This window comes from Strongylocentrotus purpuratus, unplaced genomic scaffold, assembly GCF_000002235.5.
Source record: "Strongylocentrotus purpuratus isolate Spur 01 unplaced genomic scaffold, Spur_5.0 spur5_scaffold_15, whole genome shotgun sequence".
In the NCBI taxonomy this organism is placed as follows: Eukaryota; Metazoa; Echinodermata; class Echinoidea; order Camarodonta; family Strongylocentrotidae; genus Strongylocentrotus; species Strongylocentrotus purpuratus.
In genome coordinates, this window is record NW_022145600.1 from 6,885,921 (window position 1) to 6,913,889 (window position 27,969).

General features: G+C 37.8%; 1 protein-coding gene across 1 annotated transcript; it reads left to right on the forward strand.

The window, feature by feature from the left end:
• Positions 1-1,955: 1,955 nt before the first annotated feature.
• On the forward strand, positions 1,956-27,902 carry LOC100888421 (serine/threonine-protein phosphatase 2A 55 kDa regulatory subunit B alpha isoform). Its single transcript, XM_030985459.1, has 9 exons — positions 1,956-2,141; positions 6,711-6,782; positions 11,685-11,782; positions 14,200-14,365; positions 15,844-16,134; positions 17,216-17,380; positions 18,272-18,396; positions 21,444-21,580; positions 22,420-27,902. The coding sequence occupies exons 1-9, from the start codon at positions 2,135-2,137 to the stop codon at positions 22,700-22,702; spliced, it is 1,344 nt and encodes a 447-aa protein (XP_030841319.1). The 5' UTR covers positions 1,956-2,134; the 3' UTR covers positions 22,703-27,902.
• Positions 27,903-27,969: the final 67 nt, after the last annotated feature.

Sequence of the window (27,969 nt, forward strand, 5' to 3'; positions counted from 1 at the left end):
GGGGGGGTGCCGGGGTCCTAAGTGTGGTAGACCTTACCTATCCCTGCCACCCCAACCCCGCCCGCTCCCACAGACCATCCAAGGTTCGCCAATGTAATATGGTACGCGATAAAGACATTTTGACATTTTGATTTGTTTTGCGCTGAGCAACCCCATAACATATTCGCTGGTTCTTAAATTCGCGTTGTACCAAATAGAAGTTCGATTTTATCATAAAGTTGATTATACAGACATTTTGAATCCTTGCCAGACTATGTTGACAAGTGTGGTAGACCTTACATATCCCACCACGCCCACCCTCCAGACCATCCAAGATATCTAATGTATACGGTATACGCGATATTTAATGTGGACAATTATTATTTATTTTTTCTTCTTCGAAAATAGGGTAATGATTCGAAACACACATCATTCGAGAAATGCGAGTTCCATTTTATCATAAAGTTGATTATATACATTTTGAATACTTGCCAGACTATGTTGAAAAGTTATGATACATTTATACTGAAAATACTACTATATCTGCTTAGCGCCATCTCCATGTTGTCAGTCTGTACTTAGCCATTGTATTAAACCTACATTTAAATCGCTAGGGCCTACAGGTGTATTCACGCTTCTCATCAGTGTAAAAAGTAGGCATATTTCAATTTTGGCAGGAGCTCTTTTATTTATGGTTACTTTATTATACTTATGGAAACCTCTCAACACAGGCTTAAAAAATAATTTGATTTTGATAGATTCAGAAGAAAAAAAAAGAGAAACAGAGCAAAACAAATGTTAGTAAAGTCGAATAACTAATAAGGATGAAAAACTATGGAGCTTGGAAAATCACTACACAAGTAGCCAATTTGGTTATCAGTTTGTGATTTCATTGCCTCACTATTTATCAATTGCTTTATAAATTTTTATCCCATTAATTTCCATTTTTCTGCATATTGTATATTCATATCCATTGATTTCTATATTATGTAGTTCTATCAGTTCCAAATTCTGTCGTCGTTTTAAGTTTGCCATCATGACGGGGTATAGGTCGGTGTCAACTTTCAATTCACTTCAAGTTTACGTTCACTTCTCCAGTATTTGTCCACAGGCTTGTCCCGACCGTTTTTAAAAGTGTAGACACTGGGTGTATTACTTAGATCTTCATATTAAATATTACAGGGGTTCCTCATTCTTATATAATTAGAAGAGCTTTAGGAAATAAGGGCCACAACTGTTTAGTATTTGTTGTCGTAACAGGGACGGATCCAGGGGGCACAGGCGGCCCCAAAAAAGTGTTAAAATCAGCCCTGAAATCGCCAAAAATGTACTGGCAAACAGGGACGTGCCCCCCGGCCTCCCCCAAAAAGTGTGCACTCCCCCTCCCCCCTCCCTGAGCGAATTTGCGGCCGGCGCGATTTTCATATATTCGGGACAAAAAAAACCCAAACAAAATGTGCCCCCCCCCTCCCCCCCCCCCCCCCCCCCCCCCCCCCCCCCCCCCCCCCGCTAATTCAGCGGCTGGCAGAGTCGTTGCGATTTTAGTGGGACAAAAAAAAAAAAAAAAGCAGAACTCAAGTTTATCTTTAATACACATGTTGATGGAAAGTGGATAATAATATTTATATTTATATTTTGATTCCAAAATTTTTTTTTGTTTGTAAGCAATATTTTTATAATGTTATCATTATACATCTATAGTTCCTTTCATTTGCATTTAATATTTATTTTTTAGAATATTGTGTATGATTCCTTTTAATTTTTATGATGTTTTTAATGTTTTGAATTTTGTAAATTCATTTGTAATTTAGCCTTTGGCTACAATGAGTGAATAAAATACCTTGAATTGAATTGAAATTGAATGTTCATTAATGGAGATTTTAAAAAAAAATTGAACTATCCGCGCACTTTGCATGCTTGTCTGTCGACTAGGCTAACCAACAACTAGCCGAGTCTGGAAACGAGGTTGACTGTGACGTCACAATGTTATTCGTCGCTGAAATGCGCCATTTTGAAATGAAACTACCCTATTTTTCATCTAAATAGTATCGGTTCAATATCAAATACATCTTTATCTTTGGAAACGCGCGTGGGTTGTAAATATTATCTTGGAAGGATACTGGATATCCTTTGGAGCTTTTTCGAACCCAGCGCCATGGCCGGTAAGTTAATTTTTGTGTCCCGATACTGGGTGCTCCGACATTTGAATTACCCACTCCCGCGGTGAAGTCACCGGTGTGTAGCGCTAGCTGAGCCGAGCGGACAGCTCTCGCTCTGCTAAGCCGCTGTAAGCCGTTGACATGACACCTTCCTATCCCATACTGTCAAAGAATATTAATGTTGATCCAACTCTAAATGACTATGAGTATGACAATAATCCGAAGAGCTAATCATGAAAAACCAACAAACTCTGGTCTCTGCTCTGCATTGTATTGATCTGTGTTTTTTGTTTATTTCTCTGTCTCAGAATCGGATAGCCTAGTCTAGACTAGACCTAGACCTAGATCTACAATTTTGAGTTGGAAAAAAGTGGAATTGGAATGGATTAGCCTAGAATTTGATTTCTAGATCCATCATCATCATCATCACCATCTAGATCTAGATTCTAATTCTTATGTAGTCAGAGACGTCAATTTCAAAGATCAGTTCTGTGCGTGATGCGTAAAGCGTAGGCTAGTCTAGGCATTTTTTTGAAATCGCGCGTGCGCGTCGTGCGTAAGACAGAGCATTTTCAGACCCTCAAAATGCATGACACTTGGAAGCTCTGTGTAGGCTAGAGTCTGATCTAGATCTAGATTTAAATTGAACATGTTGAAAGCAAGGTGTCTGTAGATCTAGTCGTAGACTAGAGTAGTGGCTCCGGTCTGCGGCCGATCGGCGGGAACTGCCGATTCTATTTTTATTGGAATACTCACAGAATACTTCAATACCCTCAATAAAGAGTCCATAGGTCTATACTTACTTATTAAATAGAAGTCACAAATAACTTAACTGACCCACAGCGTGGTCAGCATTGACCACGTTTCGAAATGCTTCGAGTTCCCCGGTTTGCGGGCACGCAGTACCGGTTTGCGGCACGCGTACGTCACAAAGCTTTATGCGCTACGTCACGATGAAAGCATGTACCAAATTACTACGGGTAACCCAAATTCTCATGTTTATCTGTTGCTACGGTAAATTTGTCAAGTTTAAAACAATTTCACCTTTTCCTCGAATGGATCATCCCATACGGGGGTACGTACTACTAGAAACTATCGGGTCATAGCGGGTACACACATCAGCACACATACCATCATACACGATCCCGCATGTTATGTGTGTATTAACACCCCCCGCCGCAAACCAGAAAAAACACGTAATTACGTGCCGGTTTGCGGCCACCCCATGCAACTGGCCATGCGGTGGCACAATCAAAATATCTGCGATAGGAGACAGACCACAGCCATCATACTTCCACAAAAACATCAAATTTCACCTCCAATCGGACAAATATCGGACAAATAGAGCTACTAGATCTAGTCATGCCTCGATCTCTTAACTTAAAAGTTAGCACCTGCTGGAATTTTCATCGGCGACTGGTGCCGTAGATTTCCGACATCGCTGACGGATACTCCGTACCGACAGGAGCACCTGCTACGGACGTTTTCGGCAAAGCAGAACTTACCGTGGAATCCACGGTAGGTTTCAACGATTATTATCGAGTCATATTCATTTTATTTTTAAAACAAATACCCCTGGCCGCAAACCGGGCGATGCCGCAAACCGGAGACTCTACTCTAGTCTAGACTAGTCGGACTCGATCAATTCAAAGTGAAGCTAGGGCGTCTGTTCGCGCACCCGATGTTGTGTGCTAAAATTTTTCCCATAGGCCTAGATCTAGAGATTGCACGCATCCCTATGCAGTCTACGTGCATTGCGCGACCATGCAAAAAAAGTCGAGGTTTTTTTTTTCAATTCAAGAGTTAGGGTCTAAACCTTTATCTGTTGTGATCCTGAAGCCAGGTTTTACTCAATAAATGAGGTGTCATAATATGAAAGAGCAAGTGAATTCCAATATTTCCAAAGGGGGGTCATATCGAAATTCTAAAAATATCTCGGACAAAACAGCAATTTAAACATCGTGTAGACCTACTGGCTAACTTTGAGGTTTGCCACTTTTGAGATATGACGCCCCGGTCCCAGTCCTAATTTAAGGAACAATTCTATGTGCTCATATTTTCGCTAGCTCCCAGGGATCACAAAGGATTACAGTTTAAAAATACCCTTCCCGCTATTTGGTGGATCAGCTAATTAGGGGGCGTGCGCTCCGCTCAGTCCAAACCATGGTTACATCGCGTAACATCTCCGCGTCGAACGAAACCCGAAATTCAATTACACATTATAGTGAATGAAAGTATGGCTACTCAATCGCGCAATTAACCCAAAAGTAAATACACGTTATAGTCAATGGCAATATCGCTGAGACAACGCGCACGTTGTCTCCGCGATATTGCCATTGACTATAACGTGTAGTTACTTCCTGGTTTTTTGGCGCGAACGGCTAGCCATACTAGTCAATGGCAGGCATCGCGGAGACAACGTGGCTCAAGCTGTAAGTTGCGCATTGGCTTAGCAACATGCGTACGATATGCATTCGCTTGCATATCGCGCGATACAGCTGTTTGGCTAAATTTAGCAAAACAACATCATTCTGCGTGGACGTCTTTTTCGTTGATTTTGACCAAAATGATATGAATATACCAGCGTTTTGGAGGGGCTGTATCTTTTGATAGAAACATCGGTGAAGCTTCAAATTTGAAATGTATTATTCTGATTACACTTTTCATTTAAATATCAAACAAAAATGGTGAAAAACGATCCCAAATTGAAAATTGAAAAATCGTTCAGACACCCTAGTGTAGCTTAACTTGTTTGATATTTGAAATAAAAACCGTGTGGAATCCTGACTAGAGTCTAGATCTAGACTGAGAATGTGAGATTGTGAAGCAAGGATGGTCAGTAGGGGCGCTAGTCCGAGAATAAGGATCGTCTTCATGAACTAGGATCATCTTCGTAAACGCGGAACGATGCGTCCTCAGAAATAAGTCCTGATCGTCCGCATTTTTACAGACATTTTTTTTCTTCGGTGCTCTGCCAGTGTAGGGTTCTCAATCCGCGTGATGGCAATGCTTAAAACGGATTCCTCGTAATAAATGCCCCCACTTCACTGTCATTAAGTGAAAGGTCTCTGCAAAGTGAATATGAAATGCATCAAGGAGCTAGAGTAAGGTGTCTTAATGATCGCCCACTTGATTTTATGTGCTAAAATCCTTCCCCATAGATGATAGAGATTGCACACATCCTCTATGCATGCATGCCCACATTATTATAATCCAAGATGGCGGCCCGCACGTTTTGCCTCTTCTCTTAGTCTTAGAGGCAAGTTGGCTCAGTCGGTAAAGCGTTCGCCTTTTGAACCAAAGATCCCAGGTTCGACTCCCACCCAGGCGGAAGACTGAAGCCTGCGTTGTGTGTTAATGTGCCCCTTCCCTTGTTCATAGACGCAGGTGATGTTAAGTGGAAAACACTATGTCCCTCGGATAGGACCTTAAATGGAGGCCCCGTGTAGAGAAGAGTCACTACCTTTGCACGTTAAGAACTGCACTATTCGTATAAGAGTAGGGGGAAACCCCGGTGTAGTGGTCCACCTGCACACACCCCCAGTATAGTATGATAATACTCTGTAAAGAGGTCTGTACTTCAAAAGGAAGAAGAATATTATTAATTTCAAAGTCATGAAAAGGCACTAAATATCAACACATATGGTCTACAACAACTCCAAATGACAAAATAATCCCAGCTATGCATTTTTTTTAAAGCAATTGATAGTAGGCTTGAGTCGGTACGGTCGATCTTCGTCCAAGTTACGTATCTGATTATGGTAATTACCTGTATGAGCAGTAGTTGTCTTTCCAATTGTGCTCTCGTAGTTTTTAATGATTTTTTTTTCATTACGATCACGTCTTTGTTTGGATTCGTTCTGGCACGCATTACAGCTAACGAGGAGCACTGCGCATTTTCCGAGACTAGTCTGAACTTGCTTTGCAACAGCTATCCGTATCAAAACTTCTTGTGATTACCTGATCGGCTCAAGATCGGCCCCCGATCCGATCATTGGTTACAGGCCTAGCTGTAAGGAATATATCCATGAACTTATTTTTTTTTGCTAGCCCCAGGAAATCACAAGCCATTACAGTTTGAAAATACCCTTCCCCCCATTTTTCGGGTCAGCTAAGTAGGGAGGCATGAGCTCTGCTCAGCCCAAGCCCATGGTGACGGCGCGTAGAATCTGCACATGCATGCATTCTGACCGTGTGTGTGTGTTTGTCAATTGGCGAAGGGACCTGCACACGGAAGACAACGGAGGTGAAGCTTGCGATCACTCTCTAGTGGCTCATGCAGCTAAGCAACACGCATACGCTTGCAAATCAAAATCGTTCAGAAACCCTACAAGGAGCATCATCGCAAAATCAAGAATTCTTTGGAACCAGCAACCTTAACAACTTGGCTAGCATACCCAGTAAGCATGTAACAACACTTACTGAAATAGTTTAGATTTGTATAAACCACCTACTTGATCATTCATTATAATGATGCTGCTTTTGGAGCGACATTTTCATGACAACGATGAAACTCATTGACTTTTCAAAATACGATTCCAGCTAAGATTTGGTGTTTTGTCTTATATTCAGTTTCAGGAAGCGGCGAGGTGCAATGGTGCTTTTCTCAAGTCAAAGGAACCGTAGATGATGATGTTACTGAAGGTAAGTTCTTCTAGAATTTGATTATTACCAAATAAGCCAGTTCACGGTTGCAGTCTGAGCATGAGCAGATAAAGGTCATTGCAGAACAGATTGTGAAATACACATTACACAGAGACGAAATACTGGATATGTGCTCATGAAAGTTACAGTATGTAATCATTATTCATGCACAAGCAGTGCACTCCCTGATACACAGGTGGAAGTATTCTTTGAAAGGGGAAAACAAAGGCTATTTATGAAGCACCTCTGTAGGAGTGATTATTTAAAAATGTACAAAGTGGGACCTCTTCATGTTTTGAAGATCTGTGGATATTTGGGGTCATTGCAGCCATGTGCTAACCGTGAACTGGTCTATTGTCATGCAGTCATGGTTGTAGGGTTCAACTCTCTGTGCTCTGTTTTAATCATATGAGAATGGCAATCCATTAGTGAAGAGGGGAATTTGGGGACAGTTTGCTAAGTAGAGCATCCGCCTCACAACCGGGAGCTCGTGGTTTCGAACCCCGTCCGCGTCATACCAAAAGACGTTAAAAGACGGGAGTTGCTGCTACCTTGTTTGGCGTTCAACAGTAAGGGATAGATCAACATCGATCTGGTGCTGCTCAGTGGCTGCCGGGCTCACAATCAATTGGGCAAAAAGAATTTCCATTTTCGGTTTAAATTAATAACATTTGGAGTGAACTTTAAAAGATTATTATTATTATTATTATTATTAGTAAAACTCTTTTCACAAAACTGCCATGTGCACCAAAATCATATGACGAGTACTGTAGACTGGCCATTCATTTGCACTTACTGTACCATGGTGTACTCTGAATCTCTGATACTGCAAATTTTTTCATGTGCGCGAAGCAGACCTGCCAACCAGTACGATTTTATCGTATTTCGTACCATTTTAAGAAGCAAATACAATAGTACGATTTTCCTCAATAAAATACAAATTTACAATTTTTAAATTCTTTTTAATTAATTTTATTTTTGGGTGTGTGCCATTTTCAATGGCAATTGCCTATTCTTTTAGGATTAAAGAATACAGTTTTTGAATTCCAAACACAAAGACAAAGATTTGCCATGCTTAGAAAGTTAAGAAGAAAAAGACGAAAGAGGAGAGGGAGGGGGAGGGGGACAAAGAAGAAATAAAAAGAAAAAGAGGAAGAAGAGAATAAATATAAGGACAAGGAGAAGGAGGGGGGAAGAATGAGGAGGAAGAGGTTTACGACATCATATGTGAACGAAGCTTCACTTGTGTGGGTGCATTCTCCCAATAAACCAAACCGGGATACTGTATACATGTATATGTACAAAACATTTGGATATCGCTCCAAGCCATTATAACTGAAATGTCAGTCCCTGCATTGTAAACTACATTACCTACGACTATGGGTAATCATTCAGGAACTAAGGGGGGTTTCCCGGAAGCTGTCCCTCAGATGATAACATTCACTAATTGCTGTTTTGAATCGATTAATTCAACACTTGAGGCATTGTCTTTTCTCTTACAATAAAACCTGAATTCTGATTTATTCAACTTGAATGTCGAATGAGGAAAATTATAGAAACATGATGTGGATGTATGTAAATGACTCTGTACTCCTTCCCTTACAGTCTAAATTTTGTCATAATTTTTTTTCTACTATTAAAAAAAAAAGAGAATCAGGTTTCAAAATATTTGTTTCCCTTTTATCCACAAGAGATCCTTTGTTGCTCCGAGTTCTAAGTATAACCCTAAATATACAATTTATGATAATTAGCATTTTGACTTGATCATGTAGAGAAATATTTAATCATTCACATCAACCTTTTTTAAAGTAAATTATATCTTAGATTTTCATGGTCGTACGTCCATGCATGATCAGTGAACTTACAAAGTCAAAGACTTTATTTTTATACAGGTTTTAAACTTGGACAAATCTTAGCATCCTCAAAAGTTGACCTTTAATGTCCTTTAAACAAAATAGTTTTCACATGGACTCATCATAATTCAGTACTTGATAAAATATGGGTAAGGTTTGAACTGAAGAAAAAAAACTTGAGATACTCATCCTGGAAATCAGGTGCTACAGGACACTGCATCATCCCCCACACATCTCTAAATGTCAAAGTAGCATAAATAGACTGGACCGACGACGACTTCTTGCACGGTGGCTTGTGTTGCGACCGGCGGCGGCGGCAGCGACCAACTGTCCTGCTTAACCAAGCAAATGCATGAATTGAAAATGGGTAGTTAAGAAGTAGGTCAAAGAGGCTAGATATTCTACTGCACAATATTTGCATTTGGCACTCTGTGCACTAAGGCATTAGCTCATACGTGTATGGGTACCAATTTGAAGAAATATGTCATTACACAGTTGATCGTTGGTGTCCGCGTACCTTCAATGTACAGTTGTTGTTTAATTGAATACTGTTTATTCTTAATGTTTGTTGTAAGAGCTCACATGTTTTCTAGTTGGAGAGCGATGTAATGAAGAAAGAAAAAAAAATCAATTTATTTATTTACAGAAACTAAAAATTGAATGAAACCAATGTAAATTCAAAGAGTTTATCCAAAAAAATGTGCATGTAGGTTTAGACATCAGAGCTTCATAAAAATATGTTGAGCCTTCAGAAAAAGGTGGTAAGAGAAATACCTGTGGTACAAGGTGTGTTTAAATGTAGACTAATGATTTATAAAGGATTCTAGGTTCTGCAATGAAGTACATGTGGACTAAAGGAATGGTGTCTTGGATTAAAGGACCTTCCCATCTCAAAAGGGATTGAATCATATTTTTTTTTTAAATGTGGGCCTTGCCTCACTCTGTGAACAGATTGCTGATTTGGTTTATACGGTACTCTAGTTGAATGAAAATCATAAGCAGTATGAAACTGCTCTTCATCATAACAAAATCGTAAATTAAATTGTTCTATTTATTTATTTATTTTTATTTATTCGGCAATTCACAAAAAATATAACAATGTAAATATGAGTAAACAAACATTAAGAGAATGTCAATTATAAATGCACAATCTTCCTGGAGGTAGATGGAGGTTCCCTTCAATTACACAATGCCTTTTGAGCAAGTGTCTTACATGTTACTTACATGTACTACTGCACACTACTCATTCATTACACACTTGGTGTCGTGCTGAGATATGATGACATTCCCTGCAGAAGACAGCAAATGTATGATTTCCCCAGGTCAGTGAGCTGCATGCCCACCCACCCACCCGCCCGTACACCCACGCAGGCAGGCAGCAAGCCTGCCAGCAGCAAACCACTTTCCTTCTCCATCAGAGTATATGATTATTATGCAGAGGATGGGAAAGAGAGAGACAGGGATGAGAAGGGTTCTTTTGAGAAGAGAAAAAAAAAATGTGTCTTTGCTCATTATGTGGTGGATTATTCGTCAATTCGAATTCAGAATGACTGTACACAAACAGCTGAATGAAACTTTAAACACAAGTGGAGGAGGTAGTTCTGGTAGAGTAGAGTACATTTGGGTTAATTAAGAAAATAAGAACTTGTTGCACAGAAATTCATCATTAACTACATTGCACATACATGAACATGTATTAAGATCATTAGACCTGTGACTGTGTATTCAGCAATATACTAAAGTGTGTAATGAAGTGAACGTACCTGTATGTAACATGTATGATTTGCAAATTGTTATTTTATTTGTAATGATCTATTGTATTTAATATTCAATTATTTTGGAAGAGAGAATTTATGACAGTGCCAGTAGAATTACATGTTGCCATCACTTGTATGAGCAAGTGAGCTTCATGTACATGTACATGAAGCTCACTTGCTCAAGGCAAAAAAAAAGCAGTGATACATGTAGCTAGGGGGAAAACAAAGCTTACATATTTGATGTTTGATGATTATTTTACCTGACCGCTATAAAGAAAGCATGTATTATGCTTATACGTAATCAACCCAAGTACCGGCAGTCTTAACTCCTCTCCGAGGGACATTGTAATCGAGAATCGACTGTGTTTTGACTTTCGAACCTTCCCAGTTATGAGACCACTGCTCTTCCACTGAGCCATCTGTTGTTACATGTACATGTACATGTACATGTACATGTACATGTAGATAGCCAAAGTACTTGTCATCTCGATGCCTTTCTGTTTGAAAACCAGGAAGATAAATTTAAAGATTGCTGTTATTCATTATATTGTAAAGATTTACAAGTGAGTCATGATTTCAAAGCACCTTGAATAATACATTGTGTAAAGGTCATTCAATTGATAAAATATAAGGAGTTGTATCCTGTGCACATCATATCCATGTACACAATGTACAGTATGAACATGTACATGTATAGAGCTAGCAAAGGAAGTGTTGCTGTAGTGGCCTTCCTCAGGAAGCGAGTTACTTGTGAACCCTTTTTTCACCTTGGTATTATTTTCTTAAATTGTCTACATGTACACAAGTTTATTATGATACATACATACATGTACTAAGGCTGTGCATAACCATGTAATGAGGTACTCAAGTACACTCCCAGGCTTACAGGCGAATACTTGGTGGCCATTTTTTAAATTAAAAAATACAACAAATATGTTGTCTGTTTGGAGCCACAAGGGCATTGTAACATGTAACTCAGAAAAGTGGTCTTTACTTATAGGCAGGTGTACATGTACATTACATGTACAGGTGCCTATAGTACATGTTTCAATGAGAAACCATTTTCGAGGGAAACAAAAAATATGGTCTTTGTAGACAGGTGGTCTTTCTATACAGGTGGTCACCAAAGCAGGTTTGACTGTACATGTACTAACTACTTTAATACAGAGTTACACGTGTAGTAAGTTAACACTCTTATGGCTCTCTAAATTGGTGATTTGTTTGTTTACTGGACAGTCAATGTCATTTCAACAAATCATAATTTCTCAATTTTGTTATTTTTACTCTGACAGCCGATATAATCTCAACATGTGAATTCAACCATGATGGCGAACTACTAGCAACAGGTGATAAAGGCGGGAGAGTAGTAATCTTTCAACGAGAAGACTCGGTAAGAATTGTTCAAACAACTGTGGAATACCCCATTATACAAGTACATGTAACCCTAACCCTAACACTAACCCTAACCCTTACCTTACCCTAACCCTTACCTTACCCTTAAGCCTAAACCCTAACCCTGACCAGAGCTGATCAACTGTTTGCAGGCATCTGGGACACGTGGCCGCCCAAAATCTAAATCTGGACCTCTAAATTTTAATATTTTGATATTGGGCTCATGCATGCAGACCTCAAAATTTCCAGTCTGGATGACCCTCGAAAAATGCCCCACCCAATTCTTGGTATATGATGATGTCATTAATTTTATATGTATTAATTTCCTGGTCATTTACATATACATGTATGTACATTTATAAATACATATATTTCATTCTGTAACACTTCCTGAAACTCTTACATTTGATCTATTGACCTAAATGTGCAGGTTGTTGGCAGATGTCTTTATGATAATCCCTGTATAATAATAATACGAAAAATTTATATAGCGCTTGTGACATAAAAGTTTCAAAGCGCTGTACAGAAATGAAAAATTACTTTAAGAAAAATCAATATTACTGATGGAATTAACACTACTCAAATTACCAAGAATACAATATATTACTAACATAACTTACAAATGTAACAAATTAACATTACTTATTGTCATGAAGAATTAAAGAAAAGAGCAAATCATCCCTAATGTGTTGAGTACAAATGAGTTTTACGTGGCTATCACTTGATACAAATTGAAAATGATGAGCTGTATTTTTCATAGACTATGCAAAATGCAAATGTGTTGTTAGGTAGGGCAAGCCATAATGTTTGCCCTACCCGGCAACAACTAATATGCAGTTCGCATTCTGACTACTGAAATACAAGTATTCGTAACAGATGAATGAAATAATATGTGATGTGACGGTATTGGTTACATTACGAAAATAGTCCACTGAATAAATGTGTCTTTGCTCTGTCCTTACGCATTATTATTAGAACATCTCAATCCCGTTCTGCACTGATGAGCAGTTTATCTATCTACATGTACATGTACATTACATGTACTTATACCTACTGTATACAGTGGTTTTAGTGTAAGATTTGGCTTGATTTGATTGTAATATCAAGCAGGGCTTGTGATTGTGTGTATGCAAGTACATGTACATGGACATATCGGTGTGTGTCTGAGGCCTGAGGCAAGGGATTTCCTTATTCGGATCCATCCTTTTTGCGCAAGGGGAAGAGAAGTGAAATGGATCAATGACATGCTAGATCTGTAAAGGAAATCACATACCACCGGCATGCAACTGTACATTATTGTACACAGTACTACATAATGTGTAGCCAATGGATGTACAGAAATGTACACTATATGAAGATTAATTATAATATTCACATTTTCTCTCTCTCTCTCTCTCTCTCTCTCTCTCTTTCTCGTTTTCTTCCTCCCCCTTTCTCTCTTTGTCTCTCTCTTGTCTAATTGCACTTCATTTTTAATAATTGTTAATTTGTGACTAAAGAATTATAAGTAACAATTTTTAAGAAGGCGATTTTTAAGCTTAACTGGATCTAATTATAAATAATAATATCTATCCCTTTAGTGTAATGTACTGATTTGTTCATGTTAAATTGTATCTCTTTTTTATGGTTGAAATTATTTGCTTGCAATAATTTTGTTAATGTATTTATTTATTAATCATTATTATTATTGTTATTGTTATTAATTCTAATTTGTTTGGTCTGTCTTCTACATTGCACCTCCTTATGTTTTTTTTTTGCCTTTGTGAAGTTGTAATTGGGCTTCTCCTTCCCATGTTAGGGATTGTCGGAGAGAGGAACAAGTGTAGAAATCCAACCAGGGCATCCACCATCAAATAATATAGTGTGTGTTTTGAGTCACAAGGGTATCATAAACTGTTTGAAAGTGTGTGAGTTAACATTGCTCCAACAGACCTGCCAACCAGTACGATTTAGTCATATTTCGTACAATTTTTAGAAGCAAATACAACAGTACAATTTTCCTCAATAAAATAGGATTTTTAAAAAAGTAAATAAATAAATGGCAAAATGCCCATTCTGTCCTGTAAAGTATCCTACAAGCATCTCACATCAGCAATTTGGGGATGTTCATTGATTCATCGAACTCACCAGTCGTGACGAAATCATGCATATTCAACCAATGATCCATAAAAAAAAAATCCTGTATGAGGAATTGTAAGAGGCATTGATCTGCGTAACAGTCCATGTTCATTTTTAAGAATACAACTTTTTGGACTAAAGAATACAGTTTTTAAACTCCAGAGGTTGGCAGGTCGGCTCCAATCCTAATCAAAACACATGATATTGCAGCATATTCTAGCATTTTTTTAAATCAAACTCCTCCTTTCATGACTTTATTACCACCTTTCTTTTTCTCATCCCTTTTATTTTTTGCAGTCAAGAAATTCAACACCACCGAGGGGTGAATACAATGTGTACAGCACCTTCCAAAGCCACGAGCCTGAATTTGACTATCTCAAAAGTTTAGAAATAGAAGAAAAAATTAACAAAATCAAATGGCTTCCCAGGCAAAATCACGCACATTTTCTTCTTTCAACAAATGGTGAGTATACTGATTGATCCTTGAACCTTGTACATTGAGATATTCTTTTGATGGCAAATGACACAGCAAGGTGAAATTATATTAAAAAATCATAACTACCGGTACACAACAGTAACAACAGTATGAATTCATAAGAAAAACAATAAAATACCTGTGCAGACGCTTGTAGGTTTTTGAAATAAAAAATATGCTTCCATCCTTTTTGCATGCCCATAAGGCCATAGTCAACATTTAAAAACATGAATATGTATAAGGTTCATTACACAAAACATTTAAAAGATTGATAAGTGACACCTATTAAAGGTATCGACCAGTTTTGGAAATGCCCCCCTCTCAAAAAATGAAATGGTAGCTCTTATTACCAATCATGTGAAAGAATATGTTTTGACTAATACGTGATGATACAAATTTTGCCGAGAAGCCGCCTACTTATTGATATATTTGGTAAATTAGTTTATCTATTTGGACGTGATAGATATTACGCACGTGTCGCGCACGTGTGCGTAGTCCTATATACATCTTTCTGTGTACAGTGCTTGTAACTTTATCAAGACTGGGCCAAATTTCTTATCATTTTGATGATTCCAGAACCTTGCAGTACACACCAATACTTATATGCTAGATGATCAACCTTTTCTGATCGATTTCACAACGTTTATTTCACAATGCAATCGCATGACCAGAACTCAACTTCATCTTTAATATTAGAGGAATGAAAATGTTGCCTTTGTTGCTGTGCTAACTAGCCTAATTCTATGCCTTGAACAGGATCCATTCTCATTGAGTGGTCAAGCTCCTAATTACATCACAGATTTACTTCAACTCAAAGTCCAGTCACACAGTCGTAGCCTGCGCAGTTCCACAGAGAAATTATTGTTTCAGATTTCCCATGGCAAAACTAAAGTAACTCTTGGGGACCGTGCTTTTGCTATTGCTGTCCCCAAACTATGGAATAGCTTGCCAATAGAAATACGAAGCACTCCATCTCTCAATGTTTTCAAATCCAATTTAAAAACTTATTTGTTCAACTGAGAGATCTTATTTTGTAGAATTTAGTAAAAAAGGAGCTCTTAACCAGCGCAGCTGAATATATTTTGTATAAAAGCTGCGCTATATAAAATTATTATTATTATTATTAATCTGTTTGTATACAGCTAATTTCGGACATCTCTCAATGTAATAGTTATTTTTACAGATGGCTCTTATCAAATTTCATTTTAAAACAAAATGCCCTAGATGAAGATAAAAAAAAGTACATTGGTCTTAAAAAAAGGGAAGAAAAAAAATCAGACATGTATAAGAAGCGCTGCAGGGGCTATTTCAATACATCAAAGCCTGATTCCCTCTCCTGTTTATTATGAGCACTGATTTTAAAAATCATTTAATTTAGGATCCCTGTCAAAGCAAAGTTACATTTAAAGGATACCAATGGCTTTCATCATTCTATCCATGCTGCACTCTCTCGTTTCCCTTTCCAGATAAAACTGTCAAATTATGGAAAGTCTCGGAGCGGGACAAGAAGTGGACCGGCTCCAACCTGCTGGGCGAGGACGGGGTTCTCCTGGACCCGACCAACGTCACCTCGGTCAGGTTACCCGTGGTGGAGCCCATGGAGCTGATGGTGGAGGCCAGCCCCAGGAGAGTGTTTGCCAACGCCCACACCTACCACATCAACTCAATATCCGTCAACAGCGATGGCGAGACATACATATCGGCCGACGACCTCCGGATCAACCTCTGGCATCTAGGCATCACTGATCAGAGCTTCAGTATCCTTTTCAGTCCTGAGGGGAAAAAAATTATTCATTATTATTATTAGGATAAAAAACTATTTTCTTATCATTATCACCATCACCATTATTATGATTGTGATGATAATATTATTCAGGCTTACAATGTAAAATGCATAGAGATTTAATTTGTAATTACTATGCCTTTTACAATTTTACACTATTCAGAGCTGCCAACCATTTCGTTTTTGCCGGAATTACTCTGTTTTTCCTCCAAATTATGGTATTACGTTTTTTCTTCATAAAATACGTTTTTTAAATAATTTTTAAAATTGTTTTTAATTGTTTTTTTTTTTTTTTTTTTTTTTTTTTTTTACATACCGCACGTCAAACAACTGCTCTAAAATGGTGATTTGATCACAAATTCAATAGAAAACTAATTTTAAAACATACTTGAAGAGAAAAATATTCTCATAAAAAATGAAATGCCGATAATACCAAAATAACCACCAAAAAAATGAAATTATTGTATGGAAAAAACAGCATGATTAATGAACATTTCTGTATTGGAAGTGTGTCGCACGTGGTTGTAAGTTTCGTTTTCATGAATTCCTTTTTTTTGCTTGAAATTCCTTTTTTTTGCCATCATGATTCCTTTTTTTGGTCGCACAAGGTTGGCAGCTCTGATTATTATTAGCATCATCATCATCGTCATTATTGTAAGTAGTAGTATGATTGTGTTTATCACCAACGTCATTGTGTATTTGGCCTCGCCTGTTACCTGTGCCTGGAAAGAGAACACAAGAGAACGTTATCACTGTGGCCGCTGGACTCTCTTCTCTGAGAGTTGGTTCTTAAAGGGAGTGTAGCCTGACGAGACTACATGTCTTTCTTTCCCGTGGCCTGATATTTTTCAGTTTTGAATGCTTTAATACATTTTTTCTTCTGAAAAACGATTAAGAAAAAAACCTTTTTTAAAAGCCGACCGTCAATTTCAAAATTTTGGGGTCAGTCGCAAAGGGCAATACAACAACCTTTTTTTTTAGGCCTAATGCAGTACTACTCGATATGTGGAAAACTGGAAATGATGTTGTTATGACCTTAACCCTAAGCCTCTCAGACATTGTAGATATCAAACCGGCCAACATGGAGGACCTAACAGAGGTCATCACGGCGGCCGAGTTCCATCCAAAGGATTGTAATTTATTTGTGTATAGCAGTAGCAAAGGAACTATTAGGTTATGTGACATGCGCCAGTCGGCACTCTGCGACCAGAGCGCAAAAAGTAAGTAGCACAACATCAAGACTGTCTCTAAATCATCATTTGATAATTGCTATGTAATCATAGTTTATTTTAAAACCACTTAGGATGATGTTTATTAACTCTAAAATGGAACTGTGTGTTTCTCAAGTTACATGGTACGTAAGTTCAGTGTTGGGAAGATAATGTGAAAGTAGATTGAAGCAAGGTTTGTAAGTTTTCAGCATTGCTCTATTGAAGATCGTGGCATCTCTTGAATATTTTATGGATTCTTTCCTTAGTGTTGCTATGGCAACAATATTTCATCTTCTTTTAACATCTTTGTTCCTTCACAGAGAAACAAAACAGCTCAGAATGATTCATTACATTTCTTTACAGACCTTCACCTTTCCAAATTTGTCAAATGTCTATCTGTAAGGTTCATTAAGTGTTTTCATAGAAAACTAAGAGCTGTGTAATTTGTCGATAAAGATGTTGGGTACATTTTGCCGCATTCATTCAAAAGGAACCATGAAAATACTTGCAATCAATTGTGTTCAACTTTATGAAGCTTTGAACCAAACATAACTACAAGTGCCTATGTGAACATTTGTTTGTTTGTTTGTTTGTTTGTTACTTCTGCGTTTTCAAAGTAGAACATATTAATCATTTACATAAAGTAACAATTTTTTCTTCATTTTACACAATTATAAATTTTTAAGTACACTAAATAAGATGCATACAAACACAAATATTTTTCAATGAAAAAAGATAAAAATACAGAAAATGCAGGAGACCGCCATCATGAGTGGTAAGCTTGAAATTGATGATGGCCTCGATTTAGCGAAAGCATGGTTGAATGATCCTCCTGTGGATCAATATGAAATATAACGCCAGTTTTGTTTTATCTAATTGTTCCTTTGTTTTGTTTTGCAGTCTTTGAAGAACCGGAGGATCCGAGCAATAGGTCATTCTTCTCAGAAATCATATCATCAATATCAGATGTCAGGTTTAGTCACAGCGGTAGATATCTTATATCAAGAGACTACCTTTCAGTTAAGGTAAGGCAATACTCTCTCATCTATTAGATATGTACATAGAGCGAGTTGCCAATTTGTCTTGTGATTTTCAAGTTTTTCATGCCATCAAAGATTCCTAACTTTCTTATTAGTTATAGATTTTGCTCGAACTTGTTTTGTCTGATTTTTCTGCTTCTATTGAAAGTATGTTTTAGTGGAGTGGACTTGCCCTTTAAAATAAAACTTCTTTCAAATCATCAAAGAATAAAAACTTCCCTTTTACTTGGAGAGCTCCTGTGCTCAGCATATATCAGTTTGCTCATCCCAGACTAAGTTAATTAGGCCATTTTTGTTATGTAATCACATTTGATGCATAGTTCCTCATGATGAATGATCTCATTCACTTGTTACGAATAATTGTATCTTAATAGTTAGAGTGGGAATTGCATCATTAGCCATTGCAGTGTAGGACAAGCATTATTACTTTCGCATCCTGACTGTAAACACAATTATTTGTAGCAGGTGAATGAAATCATTCGTAAAGAGGAACTCAATAAAGACGTATACATTAAATTTGATTACGGTACATTACACAAAATTCTTCCCTTCTTGGTTTGGTCGATTAGATTTGGAGTTCTTTAGATTAGATATAACATGTCAGATATTAAAGCAATGTAGTTAAACAATACCCTGGAATCCAAAACATCACTACATACTGAAAGTTCATGAGCTCATGAAGTGACACAAGTCAAATAAGTTTTTTTGACCAAACTACATGTATGCAAGAAATGTGTCATTTACTCTACCAAAATCAAATTTTACGTAAGTCAAATTATATTTTGTGGTCCCAACAGAGTTCACTGTATATTTGTCATGGTCTGTCATTGGGCCGTATGCATAAAAAGTAGCAATTGCTTGCAAGCAATTGCTTCAAGCACAAGCAATTGCTTGTCAAGCAAAAGATCAAGCTCAAGCAATTGCTTAAATCCGTATGCATAACATTTTGCTTGTGCTCAAACCTTTTGCTTGCCTCCAGCAAGCAATTGCTTACGATCTCAACAATAGCGACGTCACGCCGGTGCGAACATCATTCATGGGAGAACAAAGGCGGGTTTCGCATACTAGTAGTGTATTCAAATGTCATGCGTGTGGGGTAGCCTCCATGCTCTCCACCGTTGTCAGACATCCTCCCCGTTTTTCATCATGTTCAGGTATGAACCTGTGTGCTAACCACTCAACGTTCTCTTTGTCGAAACGGAATAGTTTCCGATAGGTCTCGGGAACAATTTTTTCTCGATTTATTCTACTCCTGTACAACTTTGGTTTTTCTCTAACGAGCATAAACATGATGCTTAACCGCGAACGTCCCGATTAAGCAAGAGCTCAAGCTGCTATGACGGAGCTTGAAAAAACGTAAGCAATTGCTTATAAGAACAAGCAAAAGGTTCGTTTTATGCATACGGTTTTAAGCAATTGCTTGATCTTTAAGCAATTGCTTGCGGACATCAAGCAATTGCTTGTGCTTGCTAGCAAAAGCATTTGCTTGCAAGCAATTGCTTATGTTTATGCATACGGATTCAAGTAAAAGGCTAGCACAAGCAATTGCTACTTTTTATGCATACGGCCCAGTGTATGTACGATTGAGGAGCCAACTAGTTACTGTTTCTGACTTTTTTCAATTTGGAATCATATCCTGAATAGCCAACTTGAAGCAATGCAGTAGGTTCTAAATCTAAAGCTTCTTTACAACAGGATTTCCTTTCCTGTACATTTTGCATATCTGTCAATTTCCTGCTTGCACCTCTAACTTGGGTCGATGAAATCAACCGTTGTTTTTAAGTGACCTTATTGCATGTACTGTATCACCAAACACCCACCCAGTGCATGTCATACAATATGCCCCCAGTTTATGGCTGTATTGTTCTAACCTTTCTGCCACCATGCTGTGTACATGGAGGTGTTGTGTGGTGGTAGCAATGGGAAGCCATCCATAACACTAGTGTTTCATACACGCATGCAGAGAAGACATTCAACTGTAACATGATGTGTTTCATACAGTCATAAGCCATCAAGTGTAGTCAACCATATGATACCATTCAACATTGTCTGCTGGAGGTGCAATTAATCTTCTATTTATGGATATTTTCTTCTTTCTTTTGATTGGGGGGGGGGGGGGAATAAAACCCTTTGTATACTGTTGTAATTTTTTTTGATTGACTACCCTGTATGTCTTTGTGTTTAATGTGATATAATTGTGTTTGTTTACATGTATGTATGATGTGAGGATTGGAGATGGGTAGAAGAGAAACTTTTTTGTTTGCAGGGTACATTTGAATGGTAATTTATTTACATTTTTTTATCAGACAAAAAATATAATGCACTGTAACTTGATTATGAAACATAAGAAATTGTCAATTTTTTTAATTTCATTTGTGGCACTTGTGGCACTTGTGGCAGTTTTATGTGAAATGAAATAATAATGATGTTTTCTTGCTTCTCCCTCTCCCTCTCCTCTCTCTATGTCTCTCCTCTTTCTCTCTCTATGTCTCTCCTCTTTCTCTCTCAATGTCTCTCCTCTTTCTCTCTCAATGTTTCTCCTCTTTCTCTGTTTCTCCTCTTTCTCTCTCTGTTTCTCTCGCTGTCTCTCTCTATGTCTCTCCTCTTTCTCTCTCTATGTCTCTCCTCTTTCTCTCTCAATGTCTCTCCTCTTTCTCTCTCTATGTCTCTCCTCTTTCTCTGTTTCTCCTCTTTCTCTCTCTGTTTCTCTCGCTGTTTCTCTCTCTATGTCTCTCCTCTTTCTCTCTCTCTGTTTCTCCTCTTTCTCAATGTCTCATGCTTTGTCTTTATCTTGCTTTTCATCTCTTTCCCTACGCTCCCTCTTTATTCCCATCTCTCTCTCTCTCTCTCTCTCTATCTTTCTCCCTCTCCCTTTCTTTCCCCCTCCCCCTTCCCTCTACCCCTCCCCTTTCCCTCTACCCCCTTCCCTCTACCTCCTTTCGCTCCCTCTCTCTCACCTTCTCTCTCTTTGTCTTTCTCTCCTACTCCCCCTCCTCCCTCCCTCTCTCTGTTTCTGCTATTCACGTCATAAGGTATGGGATCTTCTAATGGATACCAAGCCAGTAGAGACCTTTCCCGTCCATGAGTACCTACGAAGCAAGCTATGTTCTCTCTATGAGAATGACTGCATATTCGACAAGTTTGAGTGTGTATGGAATGGCTCAGACAGGTGAGTAGTTTATTCTGTTAAAAAACCTGAATGCCCATACTATAACTCATTCAGAGAACGTACATCAGTCTGTCCCCTGGTTGCTTATTTACAAGCATACACATGCTTTCTCACCAGTCTGGTGAAACAAACCATTGAACCAACCCCTGAGTTGAGAACATAGAGCATACACTTTGATATGGATAGGGAATGTGTTATTGTATTCCATAGTCCATATTCTTAGCCTGGGGAGCATTTTATTTCTCACCTCACCATCCTTTTTTTTAAAGAAGTAAATGAAATGAATTTTAATTTATTGTGATGTTACCCAATTAATTAAAAAAATTGGGATGACAGCGAAGAATAACCTCTTGAAGTGTGCACTTATAATACGGAAGGCCTCCAAGTATAATGGTGTATTGTCTGCTAAAGGAGCTACCCTCCTTAAATATGATGAAATATGATTTGATTATATTTTTATTCTAGTTCATTATCTTTTTTCAGTCAAGTATTTACGGATGCATTCCACTGACCATTAAATTATGATCATTCCTTTAGGCTACATTCTGAAAATATTCAGTGGTCATAGGCACTAAGGCACTATACCTGAAAGTTCGCCCAAAGCTTGCCTGACATGGCAACAAGTAATATATGCAGAATGGATTCTGAATATTGTAGTTCATTCATTAATAAAAGGTTAATGGAATAACTTGTCACTAGGTCCCCAGGAAAGACACATCCCAAAATTTGAATATGTTTGTAAACTGGTCCATTCATGATTATGAAAGAGGAATGTTTTTATTAGCGAAATTTCCTTGTCTAACTGCATATCTTTTCACCCTTCTCTGCCCTTCCTACAGTGCAATCATGACCGGCTCCTACAACAACTTCTTCAGGATATTCGACCGCAACACGAGCCGCGACGTCACGCTGGAGGCCTCCCGCGAGAACACGAAACCGCTGCAGGTCCTGAAGCCGCGGCGGGTCGGCACGGGGAGCAAGCGGAAAAAGGACGAGATCAGCGTGGACAGCCTCGACTTCAACCGCAAGATCCTCCACACGGCGTGGCACCCCCGGGAGAACATCCTGGCCGTAGCAGCTACTAATAACTTGTACCTCTTCCAAGAGAAGCCGCCCAGCTAAGCCAGGGCCTTATACTCTTGCACCACCTTTATGTAGTCTCTTTATATAGTATCGCTCTCTCTATATAGAGAAAGAGAGGGGCTAGTAGGTCATTGATTGGAGGAGGGAGTGGAGACAAAAAGATTTATGTTTCATGTGTTCTGGGGTCGGAAGGGCATTGAGTGACTCAAAGACAAACTACCAACTACATTGGAAGCCAAGTTTGTTGTCTGTTTATAAAGACTTAAGTATATTACCTGCCTCCTGGAGTTTCTTTCAGAGCCTCACAATTGCCTATTCAAACTTTTGGGTCAAGTGAAAGCAAATATTTCACTTACATTATTATGTGAACATAAATTATATTCTGTAGGGGAGATATGTAGAAGGAATACAGTGACAGTGTGTTTTATATGAAACGATTAAACTCAAATCCAATGCTATTTGAATTGCATTGATTGTGTTTGATTCAGTTGTCAGTCTGGATTCGTTTTCAACATGACCTGTTTGACACAATTTAGAATTGGTATTTACAAGGGCCATGTTATCATTCCCTGACCGAAAAGACATTGGTGTAGACATATCCTTTGAAAGACCAAAAGGTCATGTAACATTACTTTGACATAAGTTTTACCTATAGAAGGAATATGATTCTGATTTCAGCATAAAACTAGGTATGCAACTATATAATCTTAGAATTGTATGCCCATAAGAGATCCAACGTTTTTCTATCTGAGAAAAAATGAACGGACACCATGTCACATGCCTTAGCAAATTGATGGATTCATGAGTGTTAGAGTTCAAGAATAAGGTTACAATAAGGTAGTTTCTTTTTTTCACATTTTCCTCCACGATGGACAGAATTAGGTGGAACCTCGCTGTTTATCATGAGAGAACCTTTGCTGATCAACCCAAATGATAAGAAACACATCGAGGGTTCAGTGACTCAAAGACGTAACTCCATATTTTGCCAAAATGAGTATTTGATATGAAAATGTTCAGAAAAATGTGAGGTTTCACAAAGACTTAATTCCACCCAACACCCCATCGAAAGTCAATGGCTAGTAAAACATAGACTTGACTCCAAGTGCTCTTTGACACATTAACCACTTTTTCTCAAAATGGCCAAAATGGAGTTACGTCTCTGTGTCACTGACCCCTCGACACGTTACCTTTCAAAATGGCATAACCAAAGGGGGATAAAGCAAAACAAAACAACAAGACTCGCTCAAGGAAACTAGGTACGCATCCAAAGCACTGCACAATATTCGACTGAGAGCATTTCAGGACGGAAAAAAGAACTTGTTGCAGAGATGAAGTAATCTGTACAGCATCTTTTATGCTCGATAGCAAGTCTTTTAGAATGTCATCCTTGGGCGAGCCTTAGCGTTCAAGTGCGTAAATGCATACAATGCATCATTCATTCATGAAGTAGGCCAAGACTCTTCTCCAGTTATTTGTGAGCATGAATCACTTAGTTTCACCTTTTGGTTTTGCCATGTTCTTAAATATACACATTAAATGCATATAAAAAACTTGTTTTGAAAGTATGGGGATAGATAATGGATGTTAAAAAGTACCAGAAAAGTGAAATTACTCCACCATGACTCGCTCTTTAATCTTGATCTGATTAAAGTAGAATATCGTACACATACCTTTTGTGTGCAAATGAATTATGAGACATCTCTCGATTGTCTGTAATGATGAAGTGTTGTTGTCTATTTCCATGGGTGAGTAGACTTATTTTTCTTTTCTAGATATGACTGATGTAACTACTTATATGGAATGGTTACGATGATGAATGTTTTCCTTTTTTTTTTAGCCAAAGATAATTGTGGCTGATTTGTGGAACACATTTAAAGATATGTGATATTTATGTCTGTTTCAGTTATTGTAGTAAAAAATTATAAGATGAAAAAAAAAATGTGAGAGTTGACAGAAAATTACTGTAAAGCCTTGGTTAACACTTGGATATGTATATTTTTTAATTGAACCAAAGTGTACTGGCCTGTATATTGCAAGCAGAAGATTGTAAATTAATACTTGCGGAGAGAAAAAAAAAGAGAAAGTTACAAAAAAGATTATTATTAAGAGGCAGCTTCATAAATGTGTCTGAAGCTGAATGGAGAAAATTTATTTTGCAGGGATGGATTTGTTTCCTAGAAACAAATAGTTCTCTCTTTTTTGTGTATATAGCTGAAAAATGAATATAGTTTCATTATTCTGAATTGAGAACATGTGTTGAATTTCATCCCTATTTTCATCTGTTTTTGATCATGTTCATGTGTTGTTTCTTGCATGTGCCACAAGTTTATGACTATCTCTCTCCATGTGTTGCCTTTTTTGGTGAAAAGGTAAAATTTATGAGGAACAAAAATGGCTTTGGTTTCTGGTTTCTTGTATTAGTTGCAACATGGATGCATAAATGACCCCAAAATGTACTAAAATTTCAGGTCTAGTGAAGTATGTTATTGCATTATGCTCTATTTACCCTCCTTGTATGAATTAAGTCTCCTAGACATAATCTTGTAAAGAGTTGCTATTGCTATTGATCCCATTCAATTGCAAGGCCTTCAGTTACTCATATTTTTAACAAACGCCCTTCTCTATTGTGCAGAGATGTGAGTGATACAACCTCAAGTTAAATGGCGATTGATTTGAATGAAGTACAAGTCTTTTTTCAGACAGGACCCTGATGTACATGTACAAATCCGGTCTATTGTTGAGTTCAGAGCAGCATAACTGATCAATTTATCTGGGGTTTCCCCCTTTTATTACTCATACTAACTCCTCTTCAATGGATTAGTGACACACAACGCTGCATTTTCAAATAATGCTTCTGTTGATGATGTTCACCCAGCCGGCATGCTTGCCACTCTGGCATAAGGGGTTTTGTAATTCCTTTTTTTTTTCTGCCAAATTTATGGAAATTTAGTGTGTGACACTAATCATTTGTTTCATGCTGCTTCTAAAGCATCCATTCAAAACACTTGGAAATATGGGGGAAATATATCAAATATATTTTATTTCTTCAGTTTTAAAATGAGCTTCATGTACCTTCCCCCTCAAATTATTTGAATTCTTTTTGTCTGCAAAACTGTCTCTACTTAACCTATAAGGATTCTCCTCTTTGACGGACGATCGTTTACAAACGAATGTTATCCAGTTTTCAGGTAGAGTGTGATTAGAACTGTACTCTACACGTCACAATCTTGTGCTGTTGAAAAGATCTGCAATGAAATCAATTGTAATTTTTTTCTCGAATGAAGTAAAAATGAATTCCATTTATTCAAAGTAATTAATTAATCATAAAAATGCATGAAGAAGAGTATAAACTCAATGAAAGGATGGAGCTATGAAATAATGCTGCACAGTCTCTCTGTAAACTTTCTATTAGTTCTTTCTCTCATAAAACATTCTTCTTGGTTTAAGCTTGAGGTATATCCAAACAGTTAACAATTAAAGATAACCAATTAGTCATTGTAACTGATGTAACAAACATTTTTACTTGCTTTGTTTTCTCCTGTTTCTGTCGGCGCCAGGTGTCATTTGAGTTATCTTTGTTTTCTTCTAAAGGGTGCTTCATTTCTATTTTTTTTCTAAAAGATACGTTGATTGTATTTATATTTTTGTTTATCTATTTTGACATGTGATCAGATATATAATGAAATAAAAGACGATATTACATTTGTCTGAGGAGTATTGTCGAAACATATCATCTAAAAACGGGAAAATGTTGATATTCTCTACCATGAAGTTAAATCGTATATTGATGCGAGGTTCAGATTGATAGGTAATTTTTGTTCTTTCTTGAAGGTCATTTTCAACTGGTTTAGGTGTGTACATGTAAGTTGGAATCCAGGCTGTCAAATCCAGGTATTCATTTGCAAAAATACCATTCACATGTAAACAAAGGTAGATAGGTAGGCTGCAAAATAAATAGGCTTTATTGTCTTAGTACATGTAGGTGTATAATGAATGCATAATCTTCAGAAATGGTATCTCCCAAACCGAGTAGTTGTTGGTTGGAATCTGAAGGACTGGTCACACATTACCAGCATGATCTCTATTAAATCGGTCTATGTAAGAAAGGTAGGGGTGCTGTGTGATCTAGTAGGTATATCATCGGACTGTAGATCATACACTGCATACTTTGGCAAGTTATTAATCTGCATTTGCCACTCTCCACCCAGGCATAGTAAATGTGTACCTAGTTAGGAGCTTACTCCTTCGTTCTTTGAGTGCCGTAGGGCAGCTAGGCTAAAGCCAGTGTCATGATAGTACTTTGTTGGCGCTTTGAGCATCGCCTGGACATATACATGCGCAATATAGATTGAGCTATTAGTATTATTGGGATATTATTTAGATATCACACTCACCAGTTCATCCTAATGAGCCTTCGGCGACGATTTTTCTTGGATCCAGTTCCCTTTCTACCTAAGCTGATTAATCCCTTTAACTATCGTTATTGATATGTGGCCAGTCTTTCAGTTTCGAAGCTATTTGGCAGGAATAGCAAGTTCTGTTGATGTGCAAAACAGTACTGACACCCCTGTAGCCATATTATACGATGTAACATGTATGCAGGGCTGCCTTTACTTGTCTTTAAATTGTCATTATTTGTGCTTTCATGTGTTAAGAAGATGTATAGTCTTGAGGTGTAGAGGTGTTGTGGTATAGAGTGGTTCATTCACTTGACTCACAGTGCCAGGGTTGAGGGTTTGAATCCCAGCCCGGCTCCGGTATCCTTTGGATAGGCATTAATCCTCATTTGCCACTCTCCACCCAGGTGTGAATAGGTACCTGGCAATTGCTGGGGGTAATGCTAATCGCAGGACCCTCTTGAAGAACAGCATTTAATGTAGAACAGTGATGAGGCTAACCTGGATAAACAAAATTATCATTTGTAAACAAATGTTTACGCTGTGACAATGAGACAGAACTCAACGCCATGCGAAATGATCCTAGGTCAAATGACCACCCCCAAAAAATTGTTTTGAAACTGTTAAAGATGCTTGTGGCTTCACTCCAAATTTCTGATTTCCTTTAAGTGTTTCTTTGTTTTCCTTTGTAATGTATTTCATCATTTTGTTTATTTTTCCAAAGAGTTACTGGAATATTGTGATGTTACACAGAATAGTGGAAAGTTATTCATGTAGCAACCACAAGAATATACTGCATTTACAGACTTTGTTATCAAATACATTTTGAATTGAATACTTGTGAAATGTAAAGTTCTTGCATTACCGGTAATGTAAATGTTTCCACCAAAGTGTTTGATCTTTATTTGT